General features: G+C 30.5%; 3 protein-coding genes across 4 annotated transcripts; 1 reads left to right on the top strand and 2 right to left on the bottom strand.

Annotated features, from left to right (window-relative positions):
* Window positions 1-10,295: 10,295 nt before the first annotated feature.
* Window positions 10,296-12,267, top strand: LOC123891558 (short-chain dehydrogenase reductase ATA1). Its single transcript, XM_045941434.1, has 3 exons — window positions 10,296-10,405; window positions 10,881-11,140; window positions 11,525-12,267. The coding sequence occupies exons 1-3, from the start codon at window positions 10,353-10,355 to the stop codon at window positions 12,064-12,066; spliced, it is 855 nt and encodes a 284-aa protein (XP_045797390.1). The 5' UTR covers window positions 10,296-10,352; the 3' UTR covers window positions 12,067-12,267.
* Window positions 12,268-12,958: 691 nt separating this feature from the next.
* LOC123891222 (stress-induced protein KIN2-like) lies at window positions 12,959-14,339 on the bottom strand. The gene is made up of 3 exons (XM_045941070.1): window positions 14,160-14,339; window positions 13,406-13,474; window positions 12,959-13,278 (listed from the first exon to the last, which is right to left on the bottom strand). The coding sequence occupies exons 1-3, from the start codon at window positions 14,211-14,213 to the stop codon at window positions 13,195-13,197; spliced, it is 207 nt and encodes a 68-aa protein (XP_045797026.1). The 5' UTR covers window positions 14,214-14,339; the 3' UTR covers window positions 12,959-13,194.
* Window positions 14,340-19,495: 5,156 nt separating this feature from the next.
* LOC123889181 (S-adenosylmethionine decarboxylase proenzyme-like) lies at window positions 19,496-22,111 on the bottom strand. Of its 2 annotated transcripts, XM_045938402.1 has the most exons (4): window positions 22,003-22,111; window positions 21,824-21,900; window positions 21,093-21,246; window positions 19,496-20,923 (listed from the first exon to the last, which is right to left on the bottom strand). In XM_045938402.1, the coding sequence occupies exon 4, from the start codon at window positions 20,747-20,749 to the stop codon at window positions 19,667-19,669; it is 1,083 nt and encodes a 360-aa protein (XP_045794358.1). In that variant the 5' UTR covers window positions 20,750-20,923; window positions 21,093-21,246; window positions 21,824-21,900; window positions 22,003-22,111; the 3' UTR covers window positions 19,496-19,666. The 2 variants fall into 2 exon arrangements, with proteins under 2 accessions (XP_045794358.1, XP_045794359.1); XM_045938403.1 differs by having other exon boundaries at window positions 21,093-21,900; window positions 22,003-22,087.
* Window positions 22,112-23,445: the final 1,334 nt, after the last annotated feature.

The following is a 23,445-nucleotide window of genomic DNA, read 5'->3' as shown; positions in this document are numbered from 1 at the left end:
GCTGGAACCACTTGATGCCAGAACTGACCCCCAAACCAAATTAAACTGGTGGTGAAAGGAAAAAAAAAAAAAAAAGTTCAAGCATACAACTTGCTTCATTTATCTTGTCAATCCGCCTTAATCCCATCCAACCTTCTTGAATCGAGATGCCAATGAATAACATAACCATTGTCATAGGTATCTAAGAATTTCTCGATAGCTCTCACAAATTTAAGATTTCCTTTAAAAAAATACCATGATATCATCTGCACAAATGCATGACTAGGAATGATGATCCCTCTAAGACCTGTCGTGCCGTCGATCTTACCATTGGCCATACGATTAGAAAGGCCTCTACTAATCACTTTTTCTGCGATGCAAAATAAAATAAGCGATAAGAGATATCCTTGACATTTTTATATTGGGGACAAATCAATCTCCTCTATTATAACGAATCAAGGACCATTTTGATCTCGGAATGAAAATGTCAAGATTAATTTGTATTTTATTTTTGTTGGGACTGAATTGGTATGTCAAAAAATTATGAGAGACCAAAATCGATCTTCATTCATATTGTTATGAAAACACGGTTCTCTTATGACCAACTAGTAGCTTAAGATTAGACTTACCAACAACTATGGTTTTAGTTAAAGAATTCACTATGATGTAATCTCACCCCCATTTAATTATTTTGTTTCCTTCAGATATATAATAGGTGATGAGAAATAAGGAGTTTCACACGAAGACCTTTTATCAATTTAGATTTATCTTTGTAAATTGTAATTTATTTGTACAATAAATTGACAGATAGAATATTGTTATGTAATTCCGTTCTTGTTGTATACCAAAAAAAAAAAAATTGTTATGTAAATATTTGAGTATACATATAAAGTTATATATTCCATGAATATCCAGTATCAAGCATAATACTTTGTATTATAATCTAGTGTTACAAATAAAATATAAATGAAATAAAAAATGATATTGAAAAAAATAAAGAAAAATCCTAAGGATCGGAGGGAGTATCTCTTATTGATCACCTTATCTTGAAGCACTTTAACTAGACAAAGCATGATCTCGACAAAATGATATTACCTTATTCATTCCATCATCAGACATTTCCCACATGAACACAATCTCACTACTATTATTTGTGGCTGCTCACTTTTTAGTTTTTCCTTAATTAATTTATGGATCTGGAACAATTTTTCTATTTGTGTTCATTAGTTATATGTTGCAGAACCAGATCCAAAAATCTTAGACACATGCAATGGTTTACTCTTGTTTTGCCACAACAATGAAGTTGTGAATATTATTTGTGGTGTTTATGACTATTATGTCATGAATCCCGTCACCAAGCAATGTGTGGCTATTTTGAAGCCTACATGACAAACTTCTAGAGGGTATTTATATATTGCTCTGGTATATTACCCTGCGAAATCTTGGTTTTTCAAAATCACGTGTTTTCAAGGTTATTGCCATATGTTAATATTTTCTCATCTATCATTAGTCAAAGTAGTTCAAGACCATTCAATACGAAAAAATATTGACATGACAATGACTCTGAGTACACACAATCTTGAAAAACCAAGATTTTGTATGGATATATTTCAGAGCGACATAAGAATATCCTCTAGAGATTTGTCTTGTAGACATCAAAACAGTCACACATTGTTTGGTGACGGGATTCATGACATAGTAGTACACCACACATGATGTTCACAAAAATTATTGTGGCAAAACAATAGTAGCACATTCCACGTGTCCATAAGCTTTTTTGGTCTGGCCCTGTAACAAATAACGAATGAACATGAAGATAATAAGTGTTTCAAATCCATAAATAGGTTACTGAAAAAACGAGCAATGACAAGTATTAGTGATGGATGTTTCGCTGATAAAGTTGAGTTTAGGATGCGATATACGCTATTGGAGTGAAACACACATTGTATTTGATTGATCCAACAAAGATATCAAATGTTTGAATTTGAAGCTCCATGGGGGGAATATTGTTGAAGAAACATTAACAATTTCTTTCTCCCCATAGTTCTTCATTTTAACAACTTTACTCTCCATTGAAAAAGTGATTGTGATTATCAAAGAGAATAATATTGAGAGCGGGAGGGAGATAAAGATAAAAAGAAGTGTGAGTGAGGTCTCTATTGTTACATCATCTAATTCTTATATATAGAAGTCTAACATATGAAAAGTGGCACACGAATATGCTAGAGAATAATGCATGTAGAAAATAGTGTCCAGATTCAATGTTTTTTTTATTAAAAGAAATAGCTTATTAATAGATAAATTTTAAATATTACATTCTATAATAAAATCTTGGCTTAAATGCACTTTTGATCCCCCTATTTTCAAAAAAATGAAGTTTTGGTCCCCCTATTTTAAAAACCAACTTTTTAGTCCCCCTATTTTCATTTTTTTTAGTTTTGATCCCCCATCCTATTTTGGGGTTAATTTTGTTGATGTGGCCTTGTAACTAATGATGTGACAATATTCATGTGGACAAATTTAATATCCATGTCATTATTATATATTTTTAAATTCAATAAAACTTTATTTATAAAATATTTTAATTGTTAGAATTATCTATTCAACGGAAATAATAATTGTTAAATCTTATAAAATATGAAATTTGAAACCCTAATTATCAAACCTTCAACTACTAGAATTTTATTCACCGTCGGAGAGAATCTTTCCTTATGGATTTCACTAATCTTATGGTTTCCGTTCAAACTCAATAATTTTTGGATTTTTAAAAACGAAAAGAAATTAGAGATGATTTTGTGTTTCAATAGAAATTACTCATACTCTTTAAACTATCTATGACTTTGGATGAGTTTGAATGAAAACCCAAAAATTGTTTTAAGTTTGAAGTTTAATTCTAGATTGGTTTTATATAAAGTTTGATGATGATGAAAGTTGAAGGTTCTTGAAACACAAAACTTGCTTTCAATATGCAATTGTTTGATATGAATCAAAGAAGATCATGTCCATTGTAATTGTTTGTTTTTTCTTAGGTTTAATAAATTAGAGGTTGTGAATTTTTGGATTTTTTATTTTAATGAACTATCTTAGGTTTAATTAAATTATTTTATAAAATAAGTTTTATTGAATTAAAAACAAATAATGACATGGATATTAAATTTGTCCACGTGGACGCTGATATGCATTAGTGACAATGCCACATCAACAAAATTAGCCTTAAAATTGAATGGGGGATCAAAACTCAAAAAAAAATTAAAATTGGGGGACTAAAAAGTTGGTTTTTAAAATAGGGGGACCAAAACTTCATTTTTTAAAAAATAGGGGGATCAAAAGTGCATTTAAGCCTAAAATCTTTAAATACTATTATTTTTTGTTGACCAAATTTAATACTATTACTTAACATATATGATTTTTTTTTTGGTATTCTATTTAAATAAAATAATAGAAAAGAATAGTATATCAAATTACAATAAGAAATATAATATAATTTTATGTGGATTTATTGTACTTTTTTTTCATTAATACACTAATTTGACCAAAATTATTTTAATTTGTATGTTGTTTGACTTTGAATCTAAATAGTTATTTACACTATAGTATTTTATGCACACAATTGTTAATTTTTTTTTTCTTGTTAATTAGCTCAATTATATATTGTTCTATGAATTAAAAATAGATTAAAATAAATAAAAAATAACAAAATAAAAAGGGGATAACACCTAGCTTGAACAAAAAAAGGGGATATACACCTAGTTCAGGAAAAAATTAAAAAAGAAATAAAAAGATTTTTTTTAATCTAAAGCTAATTTAGGAAAAACAATAATAATAATAATAATAATAATAATAATAAGATTCATGCATCAACTACATCTTTTAAATCCAATAAAAAAAAAAGTGATAATTTTTCCAGTCAATTATTTTTACTTATTTTAAACCGTAAACCACAATAGATTAGGAAAAAAAACTATAAAATTAAAAGAAAAGTAGGAGACAATGGAAAGATTAATAAGTAACTACTCATTAACAAATTAGTTATTCATAATACAAAGAATTATTTAATATCAAAGTTAATGAATTTTTATTAGTTTAATTTCTATATATTGTTGGTGTAAATTCTTTATTAGATATCAAAGTAGGGATAAACCTCCCAACATAACTAGGAGGAGGCTATCTATCCTTGTCCTCTACCTATAGTTCATATTATTATTAAAAAAAGAAGATAATTACAAGGGGGACTTAGGGACTAGGTCTTACCTCATCGAGATGAACGTAGTACAATAAAGCCTACCAACTCCTATTTAATTCTAAAAGATAAAATAGAAGTCCCTATTAACTTAAGGTGAATGCACCGACCGTTAGAACGAAAACTTTTTTTTTACATAAGGTTTAGGTCCAGTGCTTTTTAACCTTAATCTTTTTTTTTTTTACATAAAGTTTCAGGTACAATATTTTTAACCTTAGTTTTGTTTTTAGACTATTTTATTATCTAAAATTTAATATTTTATTTTTCTTATAAATTAGTTACTTAATATTTTTAAAATGATTTTTTTTACCGAACCAAACTTAACTCATGTCATTAATACACAAATATTCAATACATAAATACATAAAAGGATAATCTTAAAATTATGAAAACTAGCCTAAGAAAGAATTTTATTAAATCACGTCAAGACCCATTATCATAATGAGAAAATTCTACCCACATTCTACGAAGGGTTGCAAAGAACTCACACAATCATGGTCAGGGGCGGCCTAGGCCCATGTGCGACATGGGCCGTGGCACAAGGTCTCTAAAAATTGAGGGCCTCAAAAAAAAATTTATAGGGTAGTAGTATTAGTAAGTTAGGGGGTGTAAAAATTAATTATGTATGTTAGAAAATGTTGTAAAGGCCCAGCCCAACAATGTTTTCCTAACGAAAAAAAAAGCACCAATAGAAGCCTGCGTTTTGCGTTTTTCACTTTTGCGTTCCTGCGTTCTTTCAGAAAACCTAACGACATGCACCTGCCTCCATTAATTCACCACCAGGCCGGCGTCGACCTGCCTCCTGCCACCATCACCAGGCGTCGGTTAACCACTTATATATACAGCAAGAATGAGTCGATTTAAGTAGCGAGAATTTTTTTTTATAAGCAAAGTAACTATAATGTATTTTGTTGTTATTGTTAGACTATGAATCTTTTTTATGTTAATTACAAGAATGATTATAATTTTATGTTATTTGCAATTTAAATCGATGATGATTTTTTTATAAAAAAAAGTTACGTTTTTTTTTATTAAAGGCCCACTTTCATATTTCGCACAGAGCCCCCAAAAACTCAGAGACGCCACTGATCATGGTTAAAGGAATATCTAAGATTTACATAATATGATGATATTTAATGTTTGAGTTTTATACCTCACTAATAGTTTATTTTTTCTTGTATAGATTCTTATATTAGGTTGGGTAATAATTAACTCAACAACAATCACATTATCATTCCATTTGTCATTTTGCCCTCAAAAAAATTTTCATTTTTCATTTTAAAAGGATACAAAACTACCATTTCTAATTTTCCAAGAGCTTCCATTTCAAATCAGACCACAAAGAAGAAGAAATGTAACCATTAGCTGCTATTTCCTTTTAAGGAATCTATCTTGAAAAACAAGTTCGAATATACCATCCCACCTTCTTGAGTGCACTTCAGGAAAACAACCTATAGAGATGCCAATGAATAGGACAACCATTGTCATAGGTATCTAAGAATTGCTTCATAGCTCTCACAAATTTAAGATTTCCTTTAAAAAACACCATGATATCATCTGCACAAATGCATTACTAGGAATGATGATCCCTCTAAGACCTGTCGTGCAGTCGATCTTACCATTGGCCATACGATGAGAAAGACCTCTACTAATCACTTTTTTTGCGATGCAATATAAAATAAGAGATAAAAGATCCCTGACATTTTTATATTGGGGACAAATCAATATCCTCTATTATAACGAATCAAGGACCATTTTGTTCTCGGAATGAAAATGTCAAGATTAATTTGTATTTTATTTTTGTTGGGATTGAATTGGATTGTCAAAAAATTATGAGACCAAAATCGATCTTCACTCATATGATGATATTGTTATGAAAACACGGTTCTCTTATGACCAACTAGTAGCTTAAGAGTAGACTTCACTGTGACGTAATTATTTTTCCTTCAGATATATAGGTGATGAGAAATAAGGAACTTCACACGAAGAACTTTTATCAATTTAGATTTATCTTTGTACATTGTAATTTATTTGTACAATAAATTGACAGATAGAATATTGTTATGTAATTCCTTCTTGGGGGCTCTGCCCCCCTTTGTATACATATAAAGTTATATATTCCATGAATATTCAGTATCAAGCATAACACTTTGTATTATAATCTACTAATCTAGTGTTACAAATAAAATATAAATGAAATAAAAAATGATATTGAAAAAAATAAAGTAAAATCCTAAGGATCGACAATCACCAAAAAAAATAATCCTAAAGATAGATTTAAGAGTTTGGTTAATTCTTCTTATTTTATTTCTACTCTTTCCGCTACATCTCCCTCGTACTCACTCTTGTCCTTAATATAAGAGAAAAACTACTTTTTAGATTCATTGAGAATCTAATGTATCTCAGAGGGAGTATCTCTTATTGGTCACCTTGATCTTGAATCACTTTGACTAGACAAAGCATGATCTTGACAAAATGATATTACCTTATTCATTCCATCACCAGACATTTCCCACATGAACACAATCTCACTACTATTATTTGTGGCTGCTCACTTTTTAATTTTTCCTTAATTAATTTATGGATCTGGAACAATTATTCTATTTGTGTTCATTAGTTATATGTTGCAGAACCAGATCCAAAAATCTTAGACACAGGCAATGGTTTACTCTTGTTTTGCCACAACAATGAAGTTGTGAATATTATATGTGGTGTTTATGACTATTATGTCATGAATCGCGTCACCAAGCAATGTGTGGCTATTTTGAAGCCTACACGACAAACCTCTAGTGGGTATTTATATATTGCTCTGGTATATTACCCTGCAGAATCTTGGTTCTTCAAAATCATGTGTTTTCAGGGTCATTGTCATGTTAACATTTTCTCATCTATCACTAGTCAAAGTAGTTCAAGACCATTTAATACGAAAAAATGTTGACATGACAATGACTCTGAGTACGCACAATCTTGAAAAACCAAGATTTTGTATGGATATATTTCAGAGCGGCATAAGAATATCCTCAAGAAATTTGTGTTAGACATCAGAACAGTCACACATTGTTTGGTGACGGGATTCATGACATAGTAGTACACCACACATGATGTTCACAAAAATTATTGTGGCAAAACAATAGTAGCCCATTGCATGTGTCCATAAGCTTTTTTGGTCTGACCCTGTAACAAATAACGAATGAACATGAAGATAATAAGTGTTTCAAATCCATAAATAGGTTACGAAAAAAAGAGCAACGACAAGTACTAGTAATAGGTGTTTCATTGATAAAGTTGAGTTTAGGATGCGATATACATCGTGTTTGATCGATTCAACAAAGATACAAAATATTTGAGTTTGAAGCTCCATAGGAAAATTGTTGAAGAAAGTGAATGTGATTATCAAAGAGAAATAATATTGAGAGGGAGAGGGAGAGGGAGATAAAGATAAAGGAGTGTGAGTGAGGTCTCTATTGCTAGATCACTTGATTCTTATAGTAATGTCACGTTAAGAAAATAGTGTCCACATTCAATGTTTTTTAAATAAAAAAGAAAAAGAAATATATACAGTATATTTTAAATTATATTCTATAATAAAATCTTTTAATACTATTACTTTTTTTGTTGACCAAATTTAATACTATTACTAAACATATATAGTATTTTATTTAAACTAATAGAAAAGAATAGTAGTATATCAAATTACAATAAGAAATATAATATATAATTTTATGTTGATTTATTGTACTTGTTTTTTCATTAATACACTAATTTGACCAAAATTATTTTAATTTGTATGTTGTTTGACTTTGAATCTAAATAATTATTTACACTATTTTATGCACACTTGTTAATATTTTATTTTTTTCTTGTAAATTAGCTAAATCATATATTTTTCTATTAATTAAAAATGGATTAAAATAAATTAAAATTAAAATTACAAAAATAAAAGGGGACATACACCTAATTAATTCAGGAAAAAATTTAAAAAGAAATAAACAGATTTTTTTAATGATTTTTTTAATCTAAAGCTAATTTAGGAAAAAATAATAAAAAGATTCATGCATAACCTAAAGCTTTATCCAATATTGCACCTTTTTGTTACTAAAAATCCAATGCACTTTTTTTTTTTTACTAAAAAATCCAATGCACTTAATTCCAATGCTTTTTAACTTTTTTTACATAAGGTTTAGGTACAATTCTTTTCAACCTTAAGTTTTGTTTATAGACTATTTTATTATCTCAAAGCTTTTTCAAAATTAATATTTTATTTTTTCTTATAAATCAGTTACTTAATATTTTAGTAACTCATATTGTTTGGTTCAAAAAAAAAACTCATATTGTTAATCAACAATTTTTTTATAAGAGTTAATCAACAAATATTCAATACATAAAGGAAATATTTCAAAATTATGAAAAATAACTTCAAAATTAAATAAATATTATAAAAAAAATTAAATAAATAAAAAACATAAAAAATAACAAAATCAAAAGGAGGCATATAAAAGGAGTAAAAAAAAAAGGAGGCATAAACCTTATAAAAAGATTCATGCATCATTAAAGGCTTAAGTCCAATGCATGTCGAGATTTCTATTATCATTTCTAACTTTTCAAATAGATCAAATTAAGTCTAACCAAATTACTTGTAGACATGTCTTAATATTATGACAAATACTCGAGAATACATCGTAGTTAAAACATACAAGTCACTTCACAATACATCAAATACTTTGCAAATCAAACAAAACAAACATACAAGCATACTCGACATTTAAGTGTGTTGTAAATTGCCTTGAAAACGAGGAAGGCAACAAATATTACTGATTTGGTGCCTCGGGTGAAAATTAGGTGCCTCATGCGAAAATTTCAGCAGAACAGGAGCTGACTTGCTGTTTTGCGCCCTGGGCGAAAATTCCAGTGTCGCGGGCGAAATCTGCGCCCAAGCGAAAAAAGCTGCGTCCCAGTCGAAAAACTGCGCAGTAATATATATATATATATGTCACATTTTCTAATATTTGTAAGGTGATTTTAGGGTTTCTAAAGCCAACAAAAGACTAGGGTTTATTAGAGAACTTCTCTTGGGCATACTCTAGGGTTGGGGATTGATTCATCACCTTGTAAACACTTATTGATTGAATCTCTTGGTCACGGGAAGAGATTCGGGAAAAGGGTATAATTTAGGAAAACTCTAAATTCTTGCAACTCTTGTATTGAATCTTTGTAATCAAGCTTTTCATTGATAGTGGAACGGAGAGTGGCTCTCTCCCCTTGAGTAGGTTGTTATAACTGAACTGGGTAAACAATTTATTCGTGTCTTTTATCGCTTTTGGTAGTTTTAGATTTTGTGTTTAATTGCTCGTCAATTTGATTTGGTTGCTTCAATTCATTTGTCTCACACATCAAAGGTTTTATTGGTGTGATTTTCGGTCCGAATTCACAACAACGTGATAGAAAACACCGTAACTTGATTTTCTTTCAAAACCTAACTTAACACAAGAAAAAAATCAGCACAAAAGCAATTTAAAATCACAAAAGTTCCAACACTTTATTCAATTTATGGATCTAGACCGAACGACGGTAATTAACAAATTTTGGTCGTAATTGAAAATTTTATATTATTATTTGTAATATAGAGGGAAAAAAACCAAAAAATAATTGCAACCACTTGAACGGTCTATTAAGGTTTTAGATGAAAATGTGACATTCAATTTAACTGTTGTTGTTCTAACCCTATCTAATGGTCGCAAAGCTCTCCACACATGACCTAACAGATTGACTTCAGAGTCGATGATTTGATTAAAGGCGACAAATTCCTTGTATTAAAAATATTACTTACAATTCCCAAAATAATACACTCCTACTATTTTGCTGTGGGATTCTATCAAAATAATTTTCTATTTGGAACACAATATTTAGATGAAATTAGAGTAATCAAGAGCACGAAATCAAGAAGATAAAACTAACCAAAATGAAAAGAGTTTTAGAAGTAGTTATAAGGTACAAAAAGCATGTTTATTGTTGACATAAAGAACATGGTACGTACTACTTGACTATTATAGTTTATTCAACTCTATAAACATTTCATTGATCAATTTATAGTATGCATCTCATCATTGAATCATAGAACAGATTGCAGGAAAAAATGGAGTCACATATGATTCAGAATGTAGAAGCTAAAAATTCAGTTCCAAAAAGGTTAGTAATCTTGTTCAAAGTCTTATAATTTGCATCAAGTGATGCGCCCATGTAGTGTCTGCAACCGCATTAGCTTGCAATTGCGTTGTTATGGTAAGTCACAACAATATCTCGCGCAACGGCCACAGTATATGGTACAACGATTGCATTGAAACACAACCGGGCGTATTAGGCGCAATGAACTATATAGTGATAGAAAGTTGAAAATGAGATAAATTTAAGATTTTATAGAGAAAATCATAAATAAAAAAAAATTAAGATAAACAATAAATTGTAAAATTCGATACAAATTTAAAATTAATTCACACAGCAACGATCGTCGATCGCAATATGTATTGCAAGAGGTACAATATCCACAATCATATTGATTACAACCACACGACTACATCAGCGACTGCAACCACAATTTAGAAACCGTGCTCTCATTTTACCTATCAACTGAATAATTTTTTATTTTTTTTTATATAATTTTAAGGCTAGTAGGCAAAGTGGCAGTTATAACAGGTGGTGCAAGAGGAATTGGTGCTGCAACAGCAAAATTGTTTGCAGAAAATGGAGCGCATGTCATAATTGCTGATGTTTTAGATGAAGAAGGCACCAAAGTTGCTGAATTAATTGATGGTCTTTACATACATTGTGATGTCTCCAAAGAATCTGACATTGAATCAGCAATTAACCTTTCAATGTCATGGAAAGGTCACTTAGACATAATGTTTAACAATGCAGGAATCTCAGGTATGGTGTAATAGGTCGGTTTAGTTTTGTTTTCGAGGTAAATAAATCCGTACAAATCAAAATTTAGTCGGTGTGACTAAATTTGGTTTTTACGATCATTTTTCACAATAGAACAATTTATGTATCTACACCACCTCACGCCCAACACTATTGGGCTTGATGCGTGGATATAAATGGTGGGTGGCCCAAGGGATCCTAGAGAGGCTCTGATACCATCTTATAAATGGGTGTTGGGCCTAACTTATTCTTACAAAACCGGCTTGTAAGATGAAAATTGCCTCTTTGTCCATGCCATCTTATAAATGTGGGACTTCTTAACAGTTTTGATTAGATCTTCGGGTTCATCAGATCATTGGTTTGGTTCTAACGCGCGTAATTGCACAGGCAGTGAAGGAATGAGCATAACAACACTTGACATGGAAAAACTAACTCAAATACTTTCAGTCAATCTCTTTGGAACAATCCATGGAATCAAACATGCTGCAAAAGCAATGATCAAAGGTAAAAGAGGAGGATCAATTATATGTACATCAAGTGCAGCTGCAACAATTGGTGGATATGCTGCACATGGTTATACAATGTCAAAATCAGCCATGAATGGATTAATGAGAAGTGCGGCGTGTGAATTAGGTGTTCATTTGATTCGCGTTAATTGCATTTCTCCACACGGTGTTCCATCGGAGATGCTTTTAAATGCTTTTAGAACTTTTGATCTTGATATGACTAGTGAAGAATTGAATGAGTATATTGGTAAGAATGCAAGTTTGCTTAAAGGGAGAGGTTCAACACTTGAAGATGTTGCACAAGCTGCTTTGTTTTTAGCTAGTGATGAATCTGGATTTATAACTGCTCATAATCTTCCTGTTGATGGAGGGATTACTAATGCTAATTGTACTATGAGTTTCATTTACCAAGATTATAAGTGAAGAGGAAATAAAAAATAATAAGGTGAAATAGGTTCTTTTCACATTGAAGTTGTTACTCTAAATTTATCTCTTATAAGATATATAGTTCTTTGGTTTCTATGTAATATTCAATTGTTGAGAATAATATGTAGATGCATTATTTGTGGTGTCTTCGAATAATTTGATATTATGAAGAATTCTTTTGTTATTTTATTTTCATAACCATGTTATTTGTGTGAAGCATCCACCTATATACTTTTAATGACTATTTTATTCGAAGAATCGAACTTTTTAAATAATTATTTTTCGTTGAAAAATCGGACTGACCATTTTTAGAATGGTCCCCCTCCGATTTATTTCATTCACAATGTTAGGACTCAACTTGAAAGGATTCAAGTAGCGTTAGTTTTTTTTATTTGATAATTACTCTAACAACTATAGCATCTTTCTTTTTTATAAAAAACTAAGGTATATTTGCGCGCAACTAGAGTGGGAAGTCCATCAAGGTAATTGAGATTTGTTTCAGGGTTTAATCTCTTACAACATATAATTCCCATGATCAAATGATTAATTAAGAGACTCAAATATCTATCACTTATGTCATATTTGTATTTTATTTTTTTTACTTTAAAAATGGTGATTCATTTATTGGTGACCTTTCATCTTAGATTGTTCAAATATGATCATATTCCATTGCTAGCTAAAAATGATTAATTCCATGATTAACTACTAGCTAAAAATGATTAATTCCATGATTAACTACTAGCTAGTATAGTTCTACTCTTCCAATTGCCTTCTTGCTGCAAGATCAAGGATTATAATAAGCACATATTTGATTTAGTTCCAAGATTTTAAAAATTTCAGTCATGGTTAAAAACTTAATAGAATATATACATAAAAGTACTTGATAATATTCTAATATAAATTTTTCTTTGATTAATGAATTATGCAAGAACTAGTACATCATAGTTCTCTTGTTGAAACAAAAGAGTTATTCACAATACTCCTTAATAGGGAGCAACAAACAAAATTATAAACACAAACTAAGAGCACCTTTTTATACATAATGCCCTAGAAAACAAAACAAAAAATTATTAAAACAAAAAATTAGTAAAATTGATTATTAGGATCCCTTTCATCTTAATTGGATCACTTTTGGTTTTGGTTCATGCCAGTTGCATTCTTCACAGCATCAGCAGCTCCTTGTGCTGATGCCAACATCTGGTTACCAGCCTACATAAAATAATTTACTCATGTGAGTCAACTATATAATATAATAAATATATGGATTTATGAATTTCACAAATTCAGAACATAAAAATTAACAAAAAATTCAATTTGATGAATTGAAAATTCCAACCTCTTGCATGGTTTCTTTTGCAGATTGAGCAGCATTGCCAGCCTTGTCTAGCAAGTTGGCACCCTTTTCCTGACATACATAGGGAATATATAGAACTCTTTAAGTAATTTCATTGCATTTAAGTAACTTGAAAACAAAAAAACTACAAAAAAAGAAGTTGCAATTTTTTTTGACAAGAGAAAAAAAAAAGTTGCAATTTAGCAACCAATTTTTAAATCGTTTGCTAAATAAATTTGTGAACGATTTAGAGATTAATTTGCAATAGTCGTCAAATCATTGGTCACTAATGTGTAGCAACGACCAATTTGAAAATTCCGATCTCTCAATTGATCACTAACAACAACAATTTTTTCCTATTGAATAAGAATTATTATTATTATAAAAAAAATTAAGGGAGAAAACTTTCTTCAACACAATGATCACTTCAGATGTATATAAAAAAAAAAGTTTTATATCGTCCGAAAATATACCTTAAGATAAATTACACGGTACATATACATACTTTTAGAATAATACTAATAAAAAAAGTTGAAACAACGAAATCTATATATAGATGGAAAAAATCAAATTAATTATTAACACTAATTTGTGACGGAATTGATACAAAATTTTCACTCTTTCCTCTCTAAATTTCTATCGTTATTTCAACTTTTCTTATTAATAATATGTGTTTTTTTTTTTTTAAATGTGGTGAAAAAAGTTGCTCTCAAAATTGACACACTAAAGACTACATTTATGAGAAAAGTAAGAAAACCTGAGCTTGGCCCTGGGCTTGTCCAGCCTCATAGTTCATCTTCTGGGGATCCATATTTGAAATTGAAATGAATGTATTGAAAATCAAGAATAATTTAGGTTTGATAATGATGATTAATGTTCTTGCACCTTAATGATATTTATATGTAAGTTCTACAAAGAATTACTTTGCTAGAGTTTTTAGCTACCACATGTTCAGGGGCCACGTGGAATTTTGATATGTTCTTTGAGGTTATGCTCTTTTGTAGGAGAGACATTTAAACCGGTTGACCACGAATGTTGTGTGGAAGATGACTTTGTTACTATTCTTAGCAGTTGCTAATTTTATGTATGGACAATTTTTTACTTATGGGATATAGTTATAATTAGATTTTATTGATACATTTTTGTATATGTTCTCTATTTTTTAAAAAATTAAAATTTTATGCTGATTGGGAGGCACACAATATATAACTTCAAGAAGAACCACCAATCTCATTGAGTATTTTTTAGTATTTACGTTAGAAAATTTACATATATAACCTACTAAATTGTAGAATTTTAGATGAATCCAAATTAAAGTTGGTGTGAACATTGGTTTAAGTGTTTAACCATTTTTGTATGTGTTTAACCAAATTAAAGTTTATTAAATTAATCATACAATATATTCTTTCTTTCTTTTTTCACACTTTAGTTCCTAGGAAAAGGGGCTCAAGTCGTCTATTCATATCATATTTTCTATGTTGATTAAAGTATTCATTTTACAAGTGTTCATAATTTAATGATAGAATTCAAGAATTTTGCCTTGGTTCAATTTGAGAATTTATTTTGTCATTCTTAAATATCTTGCGAGTCACTTAAAAATAGAACAATACTCTATTGATTTTGTACGTTTCAGTTCTAGAACTCAGATACATATGTATCTAGATGTTACACGTTTCTACTGAGACAATTTTATTTTCATTAAGTTGTTTATGTTGCTTCAAATATTAATGTTCCTTGTGATTTTCTCCGTTGATACAAAGACAGACATTGTTACAATTCTAGTTCTATCAACGTGATGATCCACAATCTAGAAGCAATGTTTGGTTTCACATCAACGAGAGAATCACGAGGAACATCAATATCTGAAACAGCGTAAACAATTGAAGAAAACATAATTGTCTCAGTAAAAAAGATCATGATCTAGAATTCAAAATAGGTTTCAAGTTTAATAATTGAACGTGTAAAATCATGAAATTTCATATATGTATAGGGACTAGGGAGTGTTCGAGGGTGACAAAAGAAATTTTTGGTGATGGGCTATTGGGCCTAGTTAGTCTTCTTAAGGTCATAAATTTAAGCTGCATTGGTAGCATGATACCCAAAAAGAAAACTAAATTCAACAATAAATCCCCAATAAAAAGTATTTGTTAATTTGTTTATTTTGTAAGGAATACTCCCTTCGACTCTAATATTTAGGTCTTGTTTGGATTAACTTATTTTTGAGTTTATGAAAATAGCTTATGCAATATAAATTAGGTTTTATGCTATTTTGAAAGTTCACACTAGTGAAAATTGTATTTTTATAAGCTATTTTATCATAAAGTATCTTGAAAAACTTATAATAATGCATAGAATTTGCATAAGTTGTTTGCATAAACTCAAAAATAAGTTAATCCAAACGGGGCCTTAGTCTTTAACTTTATATTGATCATGTCCCAAAATTTTAATTATTTTAGAATATTAAGATATAATTAAACAAAATATAATTAAGATATATTCATGTCCCAAGATATAATTTTAGCTTTGGTGCATATTTTTCTTTTTGTTGTGCTTGTAGTTGTTTGCTTTACATTATTGATGTTTTTGTTCATTGTGATTCGTAGACATGGTCACATGGATACTCTTTGTACCCTTGATACTCTCTACATTTTTTAGGCACTTTAATTTGCTATTTAAAAAATGTATATTTTTCTAAATGTATTGTTTTTTAATACTAGCATGTGTATGCTTTGAAAGGTCGATCGGGTAAATTATGAAAAATACTTTACACGGGACATAAAATCATCCAAAAATTAACAAAGTCTAATTTTTACTTCATTTTCTCACCTTCTCTTACTCAAAATTATTTCTTGTGATTTTAATATTAAATAATAGAATTTAATTATATGATTGTTGGGTTGTGATTAAGTATATAGATCAAAATAGAGGTGAAGCTGATCGATAATTAAATAAAAATGGTTATCAATTTATCATAAGGAGTTTTGAATTGAAGTGTTGTTCAAACATGTTGGTTGAATGATCATCAACATGGTTGGGAGATCTTTGAAAATAAAATTATTAGGAGAGATAGATGGCTTAGACAAGTAATAGCAAACTCACATTATTTTCATGTTTGTGTTAATTAAAAGAAAATTCCAACAAGAATAGGGAGAGAGATCCCAAAAAGACATCAATTAATAGGGAAAATTGCACCAAAGTCCTTTGACTTGATTTGATTTAAAGTTCAACCATATTTTTTATTTATTTATTTTTTTTATGTTAAGTTGGTCATTTATGTTTAAAAATATCAATAATATTAGTCCAAACTTCATATTTCATCTATGTACGGCACCATAGTCTTTTGGTCATTCTAAAAGGTAACTACATATTTTCATAATCAAAATAACATCTAAATTTACACATAATGACCATTCCAATAATCCATCCATCAAAGTTAACATAATTTGTTTACTTTTTATTTAAGATTGTAAACTCATCATGATTGTCAAGAGGTTTCATTGTATACGGGAGTTTCATCGTATACGGGAGAGGATTCTCTCCATTGCCATAATAGTGCAGTGGAATCTCAGCCATTGATTTACTGTTAGTCTAATGAATCCTACAAAATTGGATGACTATATATGATTAACACTGGACACTCTTCATAGAAAAATTCACCGGAGATGATCTTTTCCCTCATGTATGCAAATATGTAACACTAAAATAAAGAACTAACACATGAAATAAGGATAAAAATTCTTGTTTGATGTAAAATAATCTCTAGACTTTTGAACAAAATCCATCCTATATAGTTTCAAAACCAAACTCTTACGACTAAACTAACACATCATACGGTACATAATATGCCAAAAATGGTTGAATGGTTAGAAAAGAGAAACATCGCAAATTTGAAGAAACCAAAACCAAATAGATCTTGTTATATTTGATCTTCTGTCTAGGCTAACACACATGATTATGAACCACTAAAGTAGAATCAATTCTTACACCAAGCCAAACATAGGAGAGCCACATATGTTTTCAATCCAGCTAGAAGGGCCAACACATATTGGCCAATGCTAGGGTGGGAGACCATGATAGGTCTCTCACCGGTGCACCATATGATATGTGGTCAGGATTGAATGTGTACATGATATTATGGTGTACTGTCAGTATTATATTATTTATATTTTTTTGAAAAAAAAGTTTTCAATTTTTCCGGAAAAAAGTTTTCTATCTTTTTTTCGAGAACAAAATTTTCAATTTTTTCTTTTGGAAAAAAAATTCCCGATTTTTGGGGGAAAAAGTTTCGATTTCACATAAAAGCAATTCCATAGTTTTTCTGGGAAAAAAAATTTCCGTTCATTTTTCGGAAAAAAAGTTTCGGATATTTTTCAAAAAAAAAAAAGTTGTTGCTTTTTTTATGGAAAAAGTTCAGATTTTTTCCGAAAAAAAGTTTCCGATTTTTTGGGGAAAATAGTTTCGAAATGTTCACCTCAAAATTATTGTCGATACAAAAAAGAGTAAAAAAATAGAAAATATTTGAAACTTTTTTTTTCGAATAAAATATTGGAACTTTTTCAGGAAAAAATCGGAAACTTTATTTTCGGAAAATATCCGAAACTTTTTTCCCGAAAAAAGAACGGAAACTTTTTGTTCAGCAAAGACTCCGGAATTGTTTTTTTTTTCTAAAATCGAAACTTTTTTTCCGAAAAAAGAAATAGAAAACTTTTATCCGAAAAAATTAAAGACTTTTTTTTAAAAAAATAAATAAATAATATAATACTGACAGTACACCATAATATCATGTACACATTCAATTCTAACCACAAATCATACGGTGCACCGGTGAGAGACCTATCGTGATCTCCCACCCTAGAATTGGCCACACATATTCAGCAATTAATCACGGTTTGTTTGTAGGGTATGTACTAGAGAGTAGAGACCACCTTCCACGAAAAGACTCCAAGTGCCTTAACGTATAGAATTTGTCCTAGTGGTCCTACCTGAGATTCGGAAAACCCTAAAACCATTTCTAGCCACAAATCCATAACTAACGTTTACTCATTCTCATATTATACTACAGCCACATACCCCAGATTGTTTGGACACTTCACAGCCACAAACTACTAGTACTACACGCAATATGCCAACAAAAGTACATAAATAATTGATTTTAAATACATTTTTTAATAGAATACTACTTCTTTGATAGTGCAATCAATTGACCCATCAAGTTGGTTGCCACATACGATGCATGTAAAGCTGAGTCATAGTTGCCCCACTAGCTTCCTTGTGCAATTTTTTCTCCGCTCTTATTGGGGAATAAATTCGAATAAATTTGACATTGACCAAAAAAAATTCCCATTACATTATGTTTTGTTTTGATTCACTAATCACTACCAAGCATAACTTTATTTTTTGGTTTTTCCAACCAATGCATCCGGTGTACCAATTAAAAGGTTAAAAGGAACAAAAATAAAAGACTTTCAGCTTAGCTGATAGGAACATCGGTCTATATGTGCAGAGATCGAAACTCAAACCTTAAACATGAATAAGTGAGTGTCCGGGGTTTGAGTTATCAGTGTAATAGTTAGACTTTGCCTTATTTTATTATTACATTGCTGCATGAGCACACACGGTCATCATCATAATAAGATGATTGAATGATTTAAAATGTTGTGCTAGTTTGAATTTTTTTTGACTAATGCTAGTTTGAACTAAACAACAAATCTACACAAGATTTTTATTAGATTGTTTTCCATAGATTCACTAATCACTACCAAGCATAACTTTTCTATAATTTTATTATGACTCTGGTCATCATCATGGGATGATTGAATGATTTAAAATGTTTAGCTACACCGGTGATCATCATAATAATAAGATGATTGAATGATTTACAATGTTTTGTAAGTTTGGACATTACTTTCCCTAGATTCACCGATCACTACCAAGCATAACTTTTCTTTAATTTTACTTCAATTTTATCATTACTTTGTCATCATCATAAGATGATTTTTAGTATTACCCAGGTACAATGACAATCATCATATGATGATTGAATGATTTAAAATGTTATGATGATTGAATGACTTAAAATGTTTTGCAAATGTGTTAAAACCAACAAATACTTATTTATTTAGAAATATAATCCGGTACAAACATAACACAAGACGATTATTGAATAACTTTCACAACGAAAGCTCAAATTTATTCAGATAAAAAAACAACACTGAAAACAGTATAGATAAACAAGAGCATAACATAAAGACCAAAGTAATAGTACTATATCTCCTTCACTTCCTCCTCGCTTTCATCCTCACTCCAGCAGCATTTAAGAGTAGACCTAGGAGATGTGCAGCCATCGTTACGAACAAAGGTACGGTACACAACAGCACCACCTTCTCCAAGCACTTCATTGGACCTTTCTCCACAGTAGTATCCTTTAACCTCCAAAGGAAATTTGTTAAGGTTTTCACCACTCATATCAATGTGCAAAGCAACAGAAAACTCAGCTGGATAGAAACATACTAAAACCCTTTCAATAAGTTCATTCAAACATTTCTCTTCATAGTCATAACCCACTGCTTCAAAGCTTGCATAACTGAATCCATCTTCCGGGGTTACATGGATAGTTGATATTGCATTTCCTTCAATTCCATTCATTGAATACCCACATGGTTCAAATTCAAAATCACATATATCAGATTTTGGAAGGATCTTTCTGATTCCAGATTTCTTAGTCATTGAATCTGCTGAAGAGTTATCTGTCTTGAAAAACACTGAAGCCTTTTCTTTATCTAAACCAGTCATGCACATTTCAAGGCCATAGACAGCTTCCGTTGAAGCTTCTGACTTAGCACAGGCAGAGTAAATGTGCCAAATTGTTGACTTGTTAGCATCACCCATCATGTAAGCTTGGCTACCATTACCCAGTTTGCCAAAATAGTTGTCAAGAACAGCAACTTCCTCAGAAAAGCTTCGATGAGGGAACGATTGAGCACCAGGGAAGATGAAGCTTCCTCGAGTGTACCTCACCGATTTCACACCAATGTTAAGACCATCAGCAAGCTTAAGAATTGCAGGGATAGACAGAAGCAATTTTGTAGTCCCGCAGGTTTTGATAATAAGCTTGTAAGAATAAATGAATAAGCTTGACTCAGAAAGAACATATGAATCAACATAATCGTTAGACAATGAGTCAACAATAGTGCATTCTGCTGGTTTCAGAATCTCATCAATTTGGTCTCTAGACAATGCTCGGAGACCTAATCCAGCAGGATCAGAGAAAACACCATTCTCAAAAAAAGTTATCTCAAGCCTCTTTTCATAGCCTTCAAAACCAATAGCTGAGTTTGTCATGGCCATTTTGACCCAAAAGGAGAAAAAAATTGTTTTTGTTTGTAGAGAAAGGGAATAAGAGTTGAAGAAAAACAAAGTGGAGGAGTTGAAGGAGTAAACTAGAATAAGATTGCAGTATGAAAGACCTAAGAACTATAAAACACAAGAACCCAAACAATCTCAGGATGGCTTGCGGATGCACTGCAAAATAGAGAAAAAGAGTGTTAGAAAACAAATCAAAATGAATGAGCCTGTGTTTGGTTTCCCGATGAGTCACCGGGATTCTGGATTCTGGCATACTCGCCGTGATACCAAACATACACTATAATGTTTAGATTTATGAAAGGAATTGAAATGGGAATTTATTTACGTTTGAGTAATCAGCAGATTTGAATTTTTCTACTCCACCGTGTGGTCGAACGTCTTCAATGATGTAATCAAGAGGGGCTTCGTATAAAAAGGATTTACTACTGCTAGACTTCTTTTTACCACCTTTAGACTCCATTAGTTCATCCACACTTTTCCTGGAAAAAGAACAAAGCAAAATGTTAATCACAAAAAATAGGCCAGTAATTGCAAAGAAATCATAAATTCTAGGTCAAGTTTAGTACAAAATGTGTGAAATGCAGAAGAAAAAAATTTGGAAATCATAACAATTTCAACATGTAGCATAGAACAATACATCTTTGAACAAAATTCTTGAGCAATTTTTACAATTGTAATTGAAAGTAAAGACAAAGCTATATAACAAAATCTGAGTGGTTCATAACTCCCAGAATAAAATAGCATAAACAATTTTTTAGGCGATTTTCAGAAAGAAAATATAAGAAACGTTAGAATCAAAAGCTTTCAGATTTTTAGAACAAAAATAAAAGGGAAATTTTGCAACAAACAATACAAAAAAAGGTAAAATTTCAATCATAAAATGCTTTTCAGAAAAATCATCAAATGCTATCATGCAACAATACTGAAAATTAAATAAATTTTCATTCAATTCATAAATTAATTCAACCAAAAATTGAAAATTATATTTCTATGTCCAAAATCATGAACAATAATCGAAAAAATATACAAAAAAATATATAAAATATTGATACTTACAGTTATTAAACAATTGGAGACCGATCTATGATTAACGATTTCCCTTCTATGAATCAAGATTTAGAATTATAATTGACCTAAATCGAACAAAATCAAAAACAGAGAAAAACAATTAGAAATTGAAATCATCACAAAAACAATTGAAAGAAAAACACAAAAGCAAATCGTAATGCACTTACAGAGGAATTGAGGAACGGAAGAGAATTGAGAGAAAATTGAAGCAAAAATTAGGTTTAGAAAATTAGAATTGGTTTGAGTTGTTATGAATGAGGAGAGGTGTCGTTTATATAGTGGCCGAGGTGAATGTGTAATGACTATAATACCCTTTGGCTTTTCCTATTTTTTGATCTCATCGGTTTGACACGTCGTTTTTCTTCAACACGTATCGTTCTCCTACATATATGGTATAGAATCTCTTTTTTAAAAGCCACTTTGTTAAAAATAAATATATTCATCTTTCCAGTAATAAAAATTTCAACTTTTCAATTTTTTTCTATGAAGTTTTTTTTAAATGGTTAAATTTTATTAATAAAGCAACTGAGTGCAAAACGAGCACAGTGCGTAAAATAAACACATTACAATCACATTATAAGGCAAATAAACTAAAACAACACATAAATTCACTGACACACGTAGTGGGCCTTACACCAAAAATCATCAACCTCACCCATCCAACTCAAGCTCCATCATCATAATAACAATCAATCTTGCTTTCTTGCTCTAACACTAAATCACAGCAGCCCCTAAGCCAAACAAAAATCACTGCACCAAATGAGTGATATACCGTAAAAAAAATTCTATGAAGTTGGATGTCCATATAAAGGATGGACTCTTTGAAATGAGTGATATACCGTAAATTTAATTTATAAAAGTTATTATAGATATGGGGTTATATGAACATATTTACTACAAAATTAAGTTTAAGTACAATTAACATTTATTACCAGTGAACTTTGCTGTTATTTTTCTTATCCTGGCGACTTCCACTTTATGCAGTGGAAGTTGATCATGTTGGATAAATTGGAGGATGGAGTTCCTGGATAACTGTTTTGTTGCTACCTGGGCTTCTTGGTGCTGGCGAGTTTTGACAACAAGTCCGCTTTTGAACTTTGTTTCCTTGGGGTGTATGTCAATTCAAAAAAACTGAACTGCGTCGTTAGATTTTGTACCTTTTTGAGGTATTTCAAAAGTTGGGGGTCCTTAGTTTGGATTTCTCGTGAGGCTTGTCTTGTAACCGGTTGATAGTCACTTTTTGCCCTCAGTTCCTCCACTTCCATTTCTTTTCTAACTTCATCTCGACGAGTAGTGCTTCAGATTATGTTTGGTTGTTACTAGATTTGAAATCAAATTGTAATGATTGTTCGATCAAGATGTCGTCCAGACCTTCGAGAACTACTTCAACCTCGCTTCCCCTTAAATTTGAGGTGTCATCTAGCATTTGCTGACATAGTCCATAATTATGAACTCGTCGCGTTAGCAGGGGAGGATAATTCTAAAACTTGAGGCTTAATGCATCCACTAGTATAAAAAATAAAAGCATACTCTGATAGTTGCACATACCATGCAACCATTCTTCCAGTTAGGTCTGGCTTTCTTAACACGTACTCGATGGGGTAATTTGT

Source organism: Trifolium pratense, linkage group LG6 (genome assembly GCF_020283565.1).
Source record: "Trifolium pratense cultivar HEN17-A07 linkage group LG6, ARS_RC_1.1, whole genome shotgun sequence".
NCBI classification, from domain to species: Eukaryota; Viridiplantae; Streptophyta; class Magnoliopsida; order Fabales; family Fabaceae; genus Trifolium; species Trifolium pratense.
The sequence above is the reverse complement of the archived record's forward strand: the minus strand, read 5'-3'. Positions and strand labels throughout refer to the sequence as shown.

Bases quoted from the DNA above. Each gene is read 5' to 3' on its own strand.
- LOC123891558 (XM_045941434.1), top strand. From the start codon at position 10,353: ATGGAGTCACATATGATTCAGAATGTAGAAGCTAAAAATTCAGTTCCA. The intron at 10,406-10,880 runs GTTAGTAATCTT...TATAATTTTAAG, and splicing joins AAAAATTCAGTTCCAAAAAG to GCTAGTAGGCAAAGTGGCAG. The intron at 11,141-11,524 runs GTATGGTGTAAT...GTAATTGCACAG, and splicing joins TAACAATGCAGGAATCTCAG to GCAGTGAAGGAATGAGCATA.
- LOC123891222 (XM_045941070.1), bottom strand. From the start codon at position 14,213: ATGGATCCCCAGAAGATGAACTATGAGGCTGGACAAGCCCAGGGCCAA. The intron at 13,475-14,159 runs GTTTTCTTACTT...TATGTATGTCAG, and splicing joins AAGCCCAGGGCCAAGCTCAG to GAAAAGGGTGCCAACTTGCT. The intron at 13,279-13,405 runs GTTGGAATTTTC...TATTTTATGTAG, and splicing joins CAAAAGAAACCATGCAAGAG to GCTGGTAACCAGATGTTGGC.
- LOC123889181 (XM_045938402.1), bottom strand. From the start codon at position 20,749: ATGGCCATGACAAACTCAGCTATTGGTTTTGAAGGCTATGAAAAGAGG.